Source organism: Scatophagus argus, chromosome 6 (assembly GCF_020382885.2).
Source record: "Scatophagus argus isolate fScaArg1 chromosome 6, fScaArg1.pri, whole genome shotgun sequence".
Classification (NCBI taxonomy): Eukaryota; Metazoa; Chordata; class Actinopteri; family Scatophagidae; genus Scatophagus; species Scatophagus argus.
Genome location: NC_058498.1, coordinates 16368639 through 16380679, shown reverse-complemented (window position 1 = coordinate 16380679; position 12041 = coordinate 16368639). Strand labels below are relative to the sequence as shown.

Below are 12041 nucleotides of genomic sequence, written 5' to 3'. Positions count from 1 at the left end.
GAAATAACCTCATCTATCAGTGGTTCCCAAAGCTTTTCTGTTGTGCAGCCTCTTGGAAGCCTTTTATATTGACAGAGACCTCAAAAGCAAAGACAGGCTTTGTCATGTTTTGGATTTGACTGATATGTTTGCTTGATGCCTATTTTCTCTCCAGTAAAATATTTGTCCATTGTGTGCTTTTGCGCAGTGAGCTTTTTGACTTACAGCAGGAGAAAAAGTTGAAAGTTGACCATGATCACCACACCAGCAACCACGTGCAGATCCTTCACAACCAATCTCCTCCTCAGCTCCTTATTAGACCGTTTTAAATTTGGCGGTATTATGCTATTGTCAGCCACAACATGTTTACACATCGTCAACATATTTTTCATTCAGACAATGTGTTACGGCGTAAATATAACAGAAGCGATACTGACAAGCCGTTAGAGAAACAGCAGCCCTTTGGATGAGTGAGTCATTCTGCGATGGGAGCACTTCAGCAGCACACGCTCCTCCTCCAGAATACACTCTAAGTAGCACAACAGCACAAATAAAGAAAGCATTCATTTGCTAAAATGTAATATCATGCACACATGTGCACTGCACCTATCAGGATGGTCAAAATCGGTCATGATAGTCAGTCATTTATCACACTGGGGCTTTATAAGTGACATTGTGGCATGAGACTTTGTTTATATAAATATTAATTCATAATTCATACTCAAGATGTTTCACACCTTGTATTTCCTCACATACCCAACATTTATAGTAGCATTTTTAGCCATGCTATACGCAGGGTCAGGGGTAGAAATGTTGATCCAGAGTGAAATATGCCAACAAGTAGGCCACTGGATGGATTGCCGTGACGTTTTAAAGAAAAAATCATGGTCCCCAGAGGAAGCGTCCTCAAAGTTGTATTTTGAGATTCATGCTTTACAGCCATTGGATGGACTGACCTAAAAAATGGCATTCACATTCATGTCCTCTTCCAGATGAACTGTGATAACTTTGGTGATCCTCTGACTTAGCACCATAGATGGGCTTCCAGCGCCATCATCAGGTCCAAATTTTAATTGGTCCAATACTTTGGATTACGACTAAAATATCGGCAAAAGCAATGACGTCAGCTGTACTTTGTGAGCAGCAAATGTTAGCATGTTAACACATGAATGTTCACAGAGCTGCTAGCCGCACAGTCATAGTTGGTTGTAAACGCAACACATCTGTTATTTATTTGATTGAGTTGTGTTGTTGAGTGAGGAGGGAAGTCAGTAAACCCAACGTGAATAAAACTTTAAAACGTCACTTTGTTGGTGAACATTTCTGCCTGAGTCACGTCTGACAGATTTGACAACAACTCTCATGATACCAAGAAAAGCAAGGCACACACACACACACACACACACACACACACACACAATGCAACTAAACAATGCACTGCACAGCTTCCTTCACGAGTTGATGACTTTGATATGTTTTCATAACACTGACATGCTGTCTTTATCTGCTTCAGTATTCTATCTTTCTTTAATGTCAGCGAAGGCAAAACGCTCCTATGAGCCCTGAAGAGGACATTGCATGTGTAAAGGCTCAAACTGCATCATCTAAAAAAGAGAGAGAGGGGGGGGGGGTATGCTGAGGCTTCACGTTGCCACTGTGGATCAGCTGCGACCGACAGAAGGAAAGAAACAAAAACGCAAATCGAAGGGGGCTTTGCTACAACTGTTCTTCCCCATCTGTCAGGTCGAGGTTAGCTCAGAGAGCAGTTTTGCCCTCAAAACAGACTACTTTTCCGGTACCAACCTCAAGCGCTGACGATCAGGAGAGAGAGAGAGAGAGAGAGAGAGAGAGAGAGAGAGAGAGAGAGAGAGAGTAACTGATATTGATGAGAAGTCTCTCAGAGAGGCACTCAGTCAGCCACCTGTGAGCTTCAAATACATTGCTGTTCAGTGACAGAAGTGAACTGCCACAGAGGTGGAGGAGCAGGTTAGGTGGTGCAACTTTGTGCAGTCCTGATGGCTTCTGATCCTGGCAGCGGAGCGGAGGAACAGCCGCCGGTGCTGCCTGTCAAACAGCGCAGGTAAGACCACCGGGCAAAGACTGTGTCCTACACTTAATAGTCACACGATGTTAACTGCATGATCCTAGATGTGAAATGCACCACAGGAAACACATACTATGTTTTTTTCAGACTTGAGATGCTCGTTGCGGACAGACTTTCCTCTGGAGAAGGATTGCAGTCATTAGCATTTAGCATTTATGTATGTGCATATATTTTTGGTAGAAGGATAAAGCTGTTTATTTTCCTTCCACAGGAGTCAGTCCTCCAGACACTCCAGTGTGGAGTCTGACTGTGTTATGCTCAGCCCTGTTGGACATGAGCGTGAAAACTTCGCGTGCAGCGACGTCTTCCCTGAACCCACTGATTGTAACGCAGTCCGGTGTCCCATACACCAGCGCTACGGTAAGTTCACGGAGGGATGAAGGGAGTCCGAGTGAGCGAAAGCAGCTGCGCGTACGAAACGCAACTGTTAAAACAACTCCACAACTCTTACACGCAGAGTTGTGCAGAATGCTGGGAAAAGGAACGACGTGCTGTAAAATGTGGTTCATTCTTCTCAGTTCGTCTTTCGCGTGAGAACTGAGAGACAGGAAGTAAACGCCTGAAACTTTTACTTTCAGTAACATGCGCGTTACATTCACACTGGTAACAATGACTTGACAATCTGATTGCGTCCACTGTGAATGCAGACCCCCTGATGTGTCCAGTCTGTTGCATGCTCATTGCACTTGCCCTGGCCTAAATCCCTCTCACTGTGTGTTGCTCAGATCCTTCCCGACACCTGGTGAGGTTCTTCTCTGACGATAACCCTCCGCCTGTTCCAAAGAAGAGGTTAGCTCGCACCTTCTCCCTCCCTGCCACCTGTGCACCTCCGTTCTCTCCTCTGTGTCCACCACAAAGACAACCTCAGAACTTTGACAACCCCCTGTACATGTTGGCACCTATACCTGATGACTATTTCCACGAGGAGACAGCAGAGTTTAAACCAGTCAGCCGGTCTCCTGTCCCCTTACTGTCCTTCTCCCAGCTGTCCTTTGACACCCCAGATGAACATCTGCCCTACATCTTCAGCAGCTTTGACGACCAGAGGGTCGTCTTTCAGGGGATTCAGCATCGACATCTACTCTTTCTGAGAAGTATGGCGCAGAGCATGGATGCCGGGATCCTGCTGCAGTCGGACGCCGCAGAAAGGGACATCAGCTCATACCCACCTCAGGATTTCCTGCTGTGTGAGGGCAGTGAACCAAAGCAGGTCGGCGACACGGTTTACTACAGAGTGCGCAGCCCCAGGCTCCCAGGGAGGGTGCTTGGTTTACGGGTAGGGCCAGACGTTACAGCTTTTTCATTCACCCCACATAGTATGTTCTGTGCGATAGTACATGATGTTAAATCATTTCTGTTGTTGTATACTATGCACCAACCTAACACTAAATTTGCAATTATGTGCAAAACAAAAAATGTGGTATGTGTGTTGCACACAGCAACCAGTTGTTCAAACATGATCTTTATCAACATGGGCAACTGTGATACTGACTTGCGGTACCAAAAACACTTCCTCTAAACCGTCATCAGGTGTCATAACTGCAACAGGAAGGCCAGATACATTTTTTTTATATGTAACACTGCATACTGTTGTACTACTGCAGTGTCTGGATTTCTTGAGTAAACTTTAATGAGTGGCTGTGTTTTCTGTCTTTCTGTGCAGGTACACAAGCAGACTGATGAAACCTCCTCTGCTCACACCAAAAGCCAGCCATTACATGTCAACGTGCAAGATGTTATTATTCATTTCCAAACAAGCAACACCTCGAGGAATGACTCCAGCGTGCTTCAAATTCAAGACCCTCCTAGTCCTTTTAAGACAGGCTGCACCTTTGCTGAACCACCAGGTGGAGGCAGCACTGAGTGTGCCATAGATAACAGTAGCCAGCTCTCAGTCCAGTCTTTCCTCATGAAAGGTCACTCGGTGAGTGTCGAGAGAGACCTGCCACAAGCCAGTCTGGAGGACTTTGTTCAGAGTAACAGCCTGCTGCGGAGTACAGATTGTTTGACTTATGACAGACAGGTATGTATTCTGTTGCTGCAGATATTTATGGGCTTGCAACATCTGTACAACATCAGTGCCTCTGCAGCTGAGCTCAGACCTCGGGAGATCTTTTTAGTGTGGCCTGAGAGAGAGAAGGAACAGGGAGGAAACAAGCAAGAACAGGATGCTTCTGAGACCAGCATACTGACAGAAGAAATGGAGTGGGAAAAGATGGAGAAAAAAGGAAACATCCAGATGTTATGGAGAACACGTGGTTCCCCTCGTGTGGTGCTAACCCCGCACGCATCTGCTCTTCCCATGCCTCAAACTCTGTTCTACATCAAATCCCAAACAGGAGCCCTAATTCAATACTGCCTCCACTCACAAGAGACACCTCCGGACACAGATCCCACTCTGTCCAAGTCTTCATACCGAAGGGGGCTTCTTTATCTGGCCTCTGTGCTCCAGAGTGAGGGCAGCGGGCCACAGCTGGCAGACATGGTGACCATGCTTCAGGTGCTCCTCTGGGGGCCACGTGCCCCACTCTTCAACCACCACCATCACCCTATGACCACCACTATACACAACTGGCTGACAATCAAGCGGGCCCTGCTGGTGATGAAGTTGGCAGAAAGAGGTCTGGTCCAGGATCTGTCCGCTCTGGACTGGGAGGACTGTATGTGCCTGCAGTACCTGTCATTTACAGACTCTGAGGCGGTTGTGAGCGCCATCAGTCAGCTATGGCTCACTCTGAATGAGAACTGAGATTTATATTCAACATGTGAAAGTCAATCATGAGATGAACTCACTCCTTTGATAACTCATGGGTATTTACAGTCCAACATGGCAAGTTGTTAAATCTGCAATGGTGACCAACAGTGGTCAGGAATACACCAAGAATGTGTATGCTGCCCTCATCCTCCAATATGAACTATTAGGATGTTCATGTAGGTTACTGCTATTCATTATATAAAGTTAAGTAAGATGCTGCACTCTAACTGAACATTCATTGCTTCAATATTAAAGGTCCTGAAAACGATTTTGTAACAAGATGTTCTTTTGTGTTCTTCTCACTGGTTTGAAAGAGGCAAGACTCGCTTAGAAAGAGCTGATGTCACAGATCTCCAACCACCAATCAGGATTTCAGGATTTAGCAATATCTGAATCTCAAATCTCATAGGCCAAACTCGCTGTTAAACTTTTAATAACTAACTTTGATTACTCTTGAATCATGTGATCATCTTAAGAAATCATTAAGTTAACAACAATAGCGAGCCACTAAACACAAGCATGAAAAATATATAGTCAGACAACACGTTATGTCCTAGCTCCTCTGATGCACACTGAGACCTAAACTCACGCACGCCGCCTGTCTTCACAAGACCACAGATGCCACTGTCTACGGTGAGCACTTTTATTTAGTAGTTACAACATGCAGATTTCTATCAAGTGAATCAAAGCAACAAATGAAAGTCATGCACACATTAAAAAAAAATCAATATAAACATGAGAATCAAATGATAATTACTATAAAACATACCTACTTACATGAGTAAGATGAATTAAAATTTATCATAAATATTACACTGTAGAGATGATCGTCAGGGTGCTCGAGGGGTGGGAAGGTTCGGTCAGCACTACACATCATGGAAAGTAATACAGTGGTGAGGACACTGCCCGGATATTATGTGGGCGTCAGCTTTACATTCCTGGTATATTAACATCTTACCTTAGTGCAAATAGCATTGAAACACAGCACATGGTAGGTAATGGTAAAACACAAAGGAACCTCAGACAGGAAACCTCCACCATACATAATTTGAAAAATATATTCATTTACCAACAAATTATAAAGATGTGCGGGGCATGGATTGAAATAAGAACAACAAACATTTGCAACTGCTCAGCGTCATTTAATCATCATCAGAAGAGTCTCGCTCGATGCTGTAAGCCATGAAGAAAGCGTCAGGGCGGGAGGGGACGAGGGGATGACCCGGTCTCACAATCTCAAAGCCCAGGAAACTGAACGTTCGCAGCAGGGATGCTGAAAGGAGACAAGACGTAAATCTGTAAGACCTGATTCCCAACCTGGATATTCTACACACACTGAGAAGCTGTTTTCTATAACCAAATTTATTGAAGTGTTGTGAATCCATTTGTGAAGGCTTGAGGAAGGGCAGCGTCAGTGTCACAGTAGCTAATGAGGATAAATACAAAAAGTAATTTATCCAGCACGTTTATATTTTATTCACAATTTAGGAAAGTCACATATTATGATTGTTCTGTATCCTGTAACCACTAAATGTTGTATTAGAAAGATGCAATCATCACATCTCATGTAACGTGAAAAACAGCCCTTGCTGCTCCTATGGAGTCACTATCATCATGTCACATAAATTCATTACAGAAGGCAACAAGAATATTGTGATTAATTCATCTCATAATTAACTCAGTGTAAGGAGAAAGTATCTGAAAACTTACTGTTAGCATAGGTATATTTGACCTTAAAGTTCACTTCTATTGTCTGCTCTTCAGCTATTTTTCGTGTGTTCCCGTTTTAACTTCACACCGTTTTCCTTCCTCAGTTTGTGCCAGCAAGTTACTTCTCTTTTGGCAGACCAACACAGATCTTCAGTCTCACGCATGTGGTCAAGTGTACCTGAAGTAGTGCCTGTATCACCTGCCTCATACTATCGGTCAAATGTCTTGTTTAGCTTCAGGTTTATTTCAGAAATGAAACCAAACGTGACAATAAATCAGAAGAGAATACTTTCTAAACCCGTATTAGCCTGTCTAGTCTGTAGTAGAAAACTGGTGATACAAAATGCCCTCAAGTGGTTCTATTTACAGTCTATTTAACACTGTACTTATTAACATATGCAAATTTTCCATTTAACTCAACACGCTTTACTCAAAATTTATGCAGCAAAACCTTTCAAACTTAGAAAATAAATATTTATTTATTATAACATCCTTTTTCTTGTCAGGCTTGGGCGCATATTTTTGACATGTGCTTAACTACTGGCTCAGCTATTTAAAACGGTTAAATTTAAACTGCCAGTGCTATAGAAAAGGACTCATATTAAGCATTAACAGTTTAAGAGACTCACCTCTATCGTCACGGCTCTTGTGAAAACAGATGAACACGTGATCAACCTGCAGCTGCTCCTCTGCAAATTCCAGCAGAAGGGCAAAACTAAAAAAAGCAAACAAGAAGTGTTAATGTGTTATAGAAGGGATGTTAATGAATTTAAGAAAAAACTAACTATTCTTGATGGTCTAAATACATCTGTATGACTCATACCACTGCATGATATTAACAATAAGATTACCCAACGTTTTGAGGACTATAACCTGACTTGAGTCAATCTGATAAAATAGTTCATCTACTAAACAAATTAAGAAAACACAAGAATCTGTTTTTAATTTGGCATCTGACAAAACCTTGAATGCATACATTCATAGCGACTGATCAATAATTAGCGTTTTGTATCATTTCAAATCATTAAAAATAATCAAACTGAAAGCATTTGAACATCTTTTTTCTTTCAATCACTGACAAAACTGACCTGTCTTTGCTGCCCTCAGGCAAAGTTCCAGGGGGGATTTCAACGTAAAGCTTCCCTCCTTTCAGCGCCGCCCTCCAGACACAGTGCTTGCCTTCAGGGCGACGGGGCTCAAAGAGCAAGAACCTCACTCTGCCGTTGGCAGGGGGTGGCTCCTCAAGAACCAGCAACTGAGTATCCTGGAAGACGAGAGGAAAATCGTGACGCAAGAGAAACACATCCACAGATAACATCAAGAATCAATTTACAACTACAAGTTATGATCTTCCAAAAAAAAAAAAAGGCTGTAAATCCTCAAATTAAGTAATTACTGAAAAGGAAATACAATTATGAAAACACAACACAATGTAGAACTGTCCAAGACAGGATTTACTTTTGACCCAAATCAGGCGACAAAGAACTGTAGCTGCATCAAATATGAAGCAACATAGATAGTTTATGTGCCTCTGATGGACAGGAGGAGGAAATTGAACACTAGATTGGGACATGCTCATCGTTATCAAACATGTTTGCAACATCAAGTGTGACCGACATTACCATGCAAGTTAAGCATCCTACAGGTACAATGAGATATTGTAAAAAGAAGGCCAGCAATTATCTGCGGCTGATTAACATGCCAACAAAACAATTGGCTTAGACTGGATTCAGAAAGTGACACCATTCAAAACTGCTGAACTGCAAAGTGCCTTTGTGCGTCTCTTCTGGTCCATAAGTTTCGTCACCGTTAGCCCAAAGTAGGTCCACATTACATTGCACCCAGAGACTGATGCAAAACACTTTCGTACTATGTAAAGACAACAGATTGCTGTAAAATATATGGAAAAAGTGGTTTAACTTACAGAATAGAATAGCTTAGCTGAAAGATTGCGATCCCGCTGGTCATTCCCTCGCCCACCTGGGATCTTCAGGGGTGGGAGAGGGGCATCAGGAGCACCACAGAGGCCCCGGACACGGGTTACTGCAACAGCGGGAGCACCTCCTGGGACTGGAGATACTGGAGGACGAAACAAACATACACAGAAACGGAGCCATCGTAAGTGGGGTATTCACTGACGGTTCTGCTACCAAACTCCCAATATAAACAGCAGACTTAGCATACATTCCACCATTGAGTAACTCATCTCTGAGATTACAGTAAAAGAGTTGCTAAGGTTGAGTAAGTTTTGAGAAACAAAATACAAAGCTGTAGGTCACAGTTTAATCGATAACTGTCCTCACTTTAAAAACACATTTGCATGACCTGCTGACAGAAAAACATTTGTGAGCACTAAATTAGGACAGGAAGCATATGCGGTTTATGCAACCCTACCACATCACTGATTCATCAGAAATAAAATGCCAGAATTTAGGGTTCAGTCAAACCTTCACTGAAAATAAAAACTCATTAAGATGCTATGATCCTTACAATGTGGAAAAATTCGCTGTTCCTATCGGAAGAGAGACATTTACATTCCTAAAACCTAACGTGTTGTGTGCCTTGGTTTCTGTAAGATAACTCTGAGCTTGTCACATGACAATTAGGGGACGGCTAAAAGAGGAGCAGGCTCTGTTAGTCTAACAAAAAGCCTACTTCGGGCCTACACTAAGCGCGCTGCTCCAGTTTACAACAGAAACAAACGAAACAAAAAAAACATAACAAAAAAAAAACCCAAAACAGTGGTTCAGACAGTGGTCTATAGGATTAGCTTGCCTTGCCTGTGCATATATCTGCAGTGATGAGAGTAAGCCTATTCACAGCACTCCTATTGGAAATGCAACCCATTAGCAGCAGTAGTGCTGCCAAAGCCAAGCACACTCACCCAGACTCTCACAGATGCTCTCTTACGCAAATGCCACTGCTGTGCTATATGTGGAGCAGATGCGTGAAAACCAAATGAGAACAACTGTCACTCCATAACTCTCAGTCAATGTGCAATGTACAACCTAGTGCCTGATCTTGAACAAAACTGGAAACCACAAACTAACACAGGCCCTCCCCAATCCTATTATCAGATTATGTAAAACAGCCAATTGCCATCTTCGCATAAAACCTTCTATGCCACCACTGTTGAAACTAATACAAAGCACAAGGGTTTCAATCAACCTATCCTTTCAGTTTATAGTTTTCTTTGAAATCCTCATGACCACAGTGAGCAGCAAGGCATATTTACAAGCTACTCACGAGTAACGAGTCTCTCAAACTTCTACTTACATAATAACATCTTTGCCATGTTTAGATTATGTAAAAAGAAAATCCTCCCCAAGTATACCACTCTATCAATAGCAGTGAGGCAGTCGGTTTAAAAGGGTACCTGTGTTCATATAAAAAAGGCACAATTTAAAGACTGCAAAAAACTGCATACAAATCTCTTTTTTCCCCCCAATCGTCACCAATCACTATCATCCACACAGTTACCATAAATGTCTCATATCACCAGAGTAAACACAAAAGGGTGAATATAATTACATATACATAAAACAAAGAATGGCTTCTGAGTACAATATGTCATCACTGGACTCAACATTCCCCATACCACCCCCCTACGCGGTGCAGTGGAAATTTCCTACGAGTCCTCCACAAAGCTAACGTTAGAGCCACACAAACAGCCTCGACAAAAATCTTGTCAGAACAAGACTGATGGTTTAAGAAGAAAAAAAAAACACCTCCGGGCTAATCGCTTAACCTACAACTTGCTGTAAATTCTTACCACATTACGCATCAAACCGAACTGTGTCCTCATTTACAGTGAATCGTCACATTCAATGTTAACCAGCAAACAAGCCGTCTCTTAGCTGGCAAACGACTCCGCAATGGTTTATAAAATACGAAACTAAATTAGAGCACAAGGTCATTCAAAATGTTACAAACCATCGCGAGTGAACGCCTCGCAATTACGCTAAAATTTGTTCATCTTGTTATTTTCGACTGTTAATGTCAATTGGCACCTGAGAACGAGGTCGAAATGGAAAGAGAACGAAGCCTAGAAGCCGTAAATTATCAATTCAACAATCATTTCAACGACGTTGGTTAGCAACAAGCTAAGTTTACATAACATTACATAGATATTAAAGCTCCTGTAGTCTCACAAGACGGGAGTAAAATAAATGTGAAATACACTTAAAATGTTGTATTTCCACCAACTGTTTCCAATATATTGCCCAAAATATGAAAACATCGGTGATGTAACGAAATGTACACGCAAGCCGTTAGCTAATGGAGCTAACAATTCCGCGACGCCTACATTCATATGAAATAACCACTCATAACAATCGACAAAATGCAAATATACCGCATTAACATACACACGGTGGTTTTAAATATAAAAATGGGCAACACGTTATCAAGAGCAGAGACAACGCTTCTAAGGTCAGTTAGCTAGGAACTCAGCATTTAGCTAACGCATTTCTGTGGCGTTTCATTTATTAGCCTGTGCGTTAGCTTAGTAAGCTAACTAGCGCATGGATATTGACAGCAAACTTGACTCGGATTTTGCTGAATACCACTAAATGTCGTTCAGTCGGGTTACGGTTATGTAATTCAGACTGAATTAGTAAAAACGATTATGTAAAGGCATCGATCCAAACACGTTTGATAATATATTTTGGAAATAGGAAAATATAGGAATAGGAAATAAACAGTGCTATTATGTAAACAAGAAACACGGGGAACAGTGTACGCTTGGAAATATACCGTTCCTCTTCGCTAGGCCGCGGATTTTAAACTTAGCTTAGCCTGCTAAGTTAGCTTGTAACAACTGACAACGACTACAACAACATAACGTTACCTTTCACTTTCAGGTTTATTACTGGATTGCTCAATGACAGGCATGTCGGATAAGTTTCTTTCTTTTTCTCTAACAAAACAATGACTATTCAAAATCGTCTGTAGGTTAGATTTAACCATCCGGCCAGCGTCCACACCAGCTGCTCGCTCTGTCCTCTCCCCTTCGCCTAATGTTGAGCTGATAGCTGGCAGGCTGCAGTATTTGTCAGGGGAGTGTCCTGTTCATCATGACGTGTTACTGTGAAAATATGGCGCAATCACTGAGTGCGTCACATTTTCGTTTAACGAAAACACTGAGTAGTCCAGGGGTGTCCTAAACCTTTTCCCCTTGAAGAATCAAAACTCGACTTAAAGGTGGGACAAGGGCCGAAAGCAAACACCTCAGATGTAAAATGGTACCAAGATCTCAAGTTCAGTTGATCCACTTCTTGTCACTCTGTCCGTCACGCTCACATGATGAAAAATAATTTATAATTAGGGACTCTAAATATTTAAAGAAGAAAAATTAAACAGCTTCAACCTAATTATACTACATATACATATGATTATTTAAGTATTTTTAAAATGTATTTTGATAAACCTCATCATCCCACAAGCCGTGGAGTAGGCTATTCCTGTGATTATGCTACTGATGCATTAATGTCA

At 42.1% G+C, this 12041-nt stretch overlaps 2 protein-coding genes across 2 annotated transcripts; one reads left to right on the top strand and one right to left on the bottom strand.

Annotated features, from left to right (window-relative positions):
• The first annotated feature begins 1619 nt into the window (after positions 1–1619).
• peak3 (PEAK family member 3) lies at positions 1620–5887 on the top strand. The gene is made up of 4 exons (XM_046392855.1): positions 1620–2059; positions 2295–2443; positions 2809–3359; positions 3747–5887. Exons 1-4 carry the CDS (start codon positions 1995–1997, stop codon positions 4830–4832), a joined length of 1851 nt encoding a protein of 616 aa, XP_046248811.1. The 5' UTR covers positions 1620–1994; the 3' UTR covers positions 4833–5887.
• oaz1a (ornithine decarboxylase antizyme 1a) lies at positions 5468–11585 on the bottom strand. The gene is given in 6 exon segments (XM_046392857.1): positions 5468–6111; positions 7178–7263; positions 7637–7812; positions 8473–8559; positions 8561–8627; positions 11398–11585. Coding segments are annotated over 6 exon segments (666 nt in total). The 5' UTR covers positions 11517–11585; the 3' UTR covers positions 5468–5980.
• Between the last annotated feature and the right edge of the window lie 456 nt (positions 11586–12041).

What these genes read in the sequence shown, in the direction of transcription:
- peak3 (XM_046392855.1), top strand. Translation starts at nt 1,995, where the DNA reads ATGGCTTCTGATCCTGGCAGCGGAGCGGAGGAACAGCCGCCGGTGCTG. An exon ending in CTGCCTGTCAAACAGCGCAG is followed by an intron (nt 2,060 to 2,294) that starts GTAAGACCACCG and finishes TTCCTTCCACAG; the next exon opens with GAGTCAGTCCTCCAGACACT. An exon ending in GGAGGGTGCTTGGTTTACGG is followed by an intron (nt 3,360 to 3,746) that starts GTAGGGCCAGAC and finishes CTTTCTGTGCAG; the next exon opens with GTACACAAGCAGACTGATGA.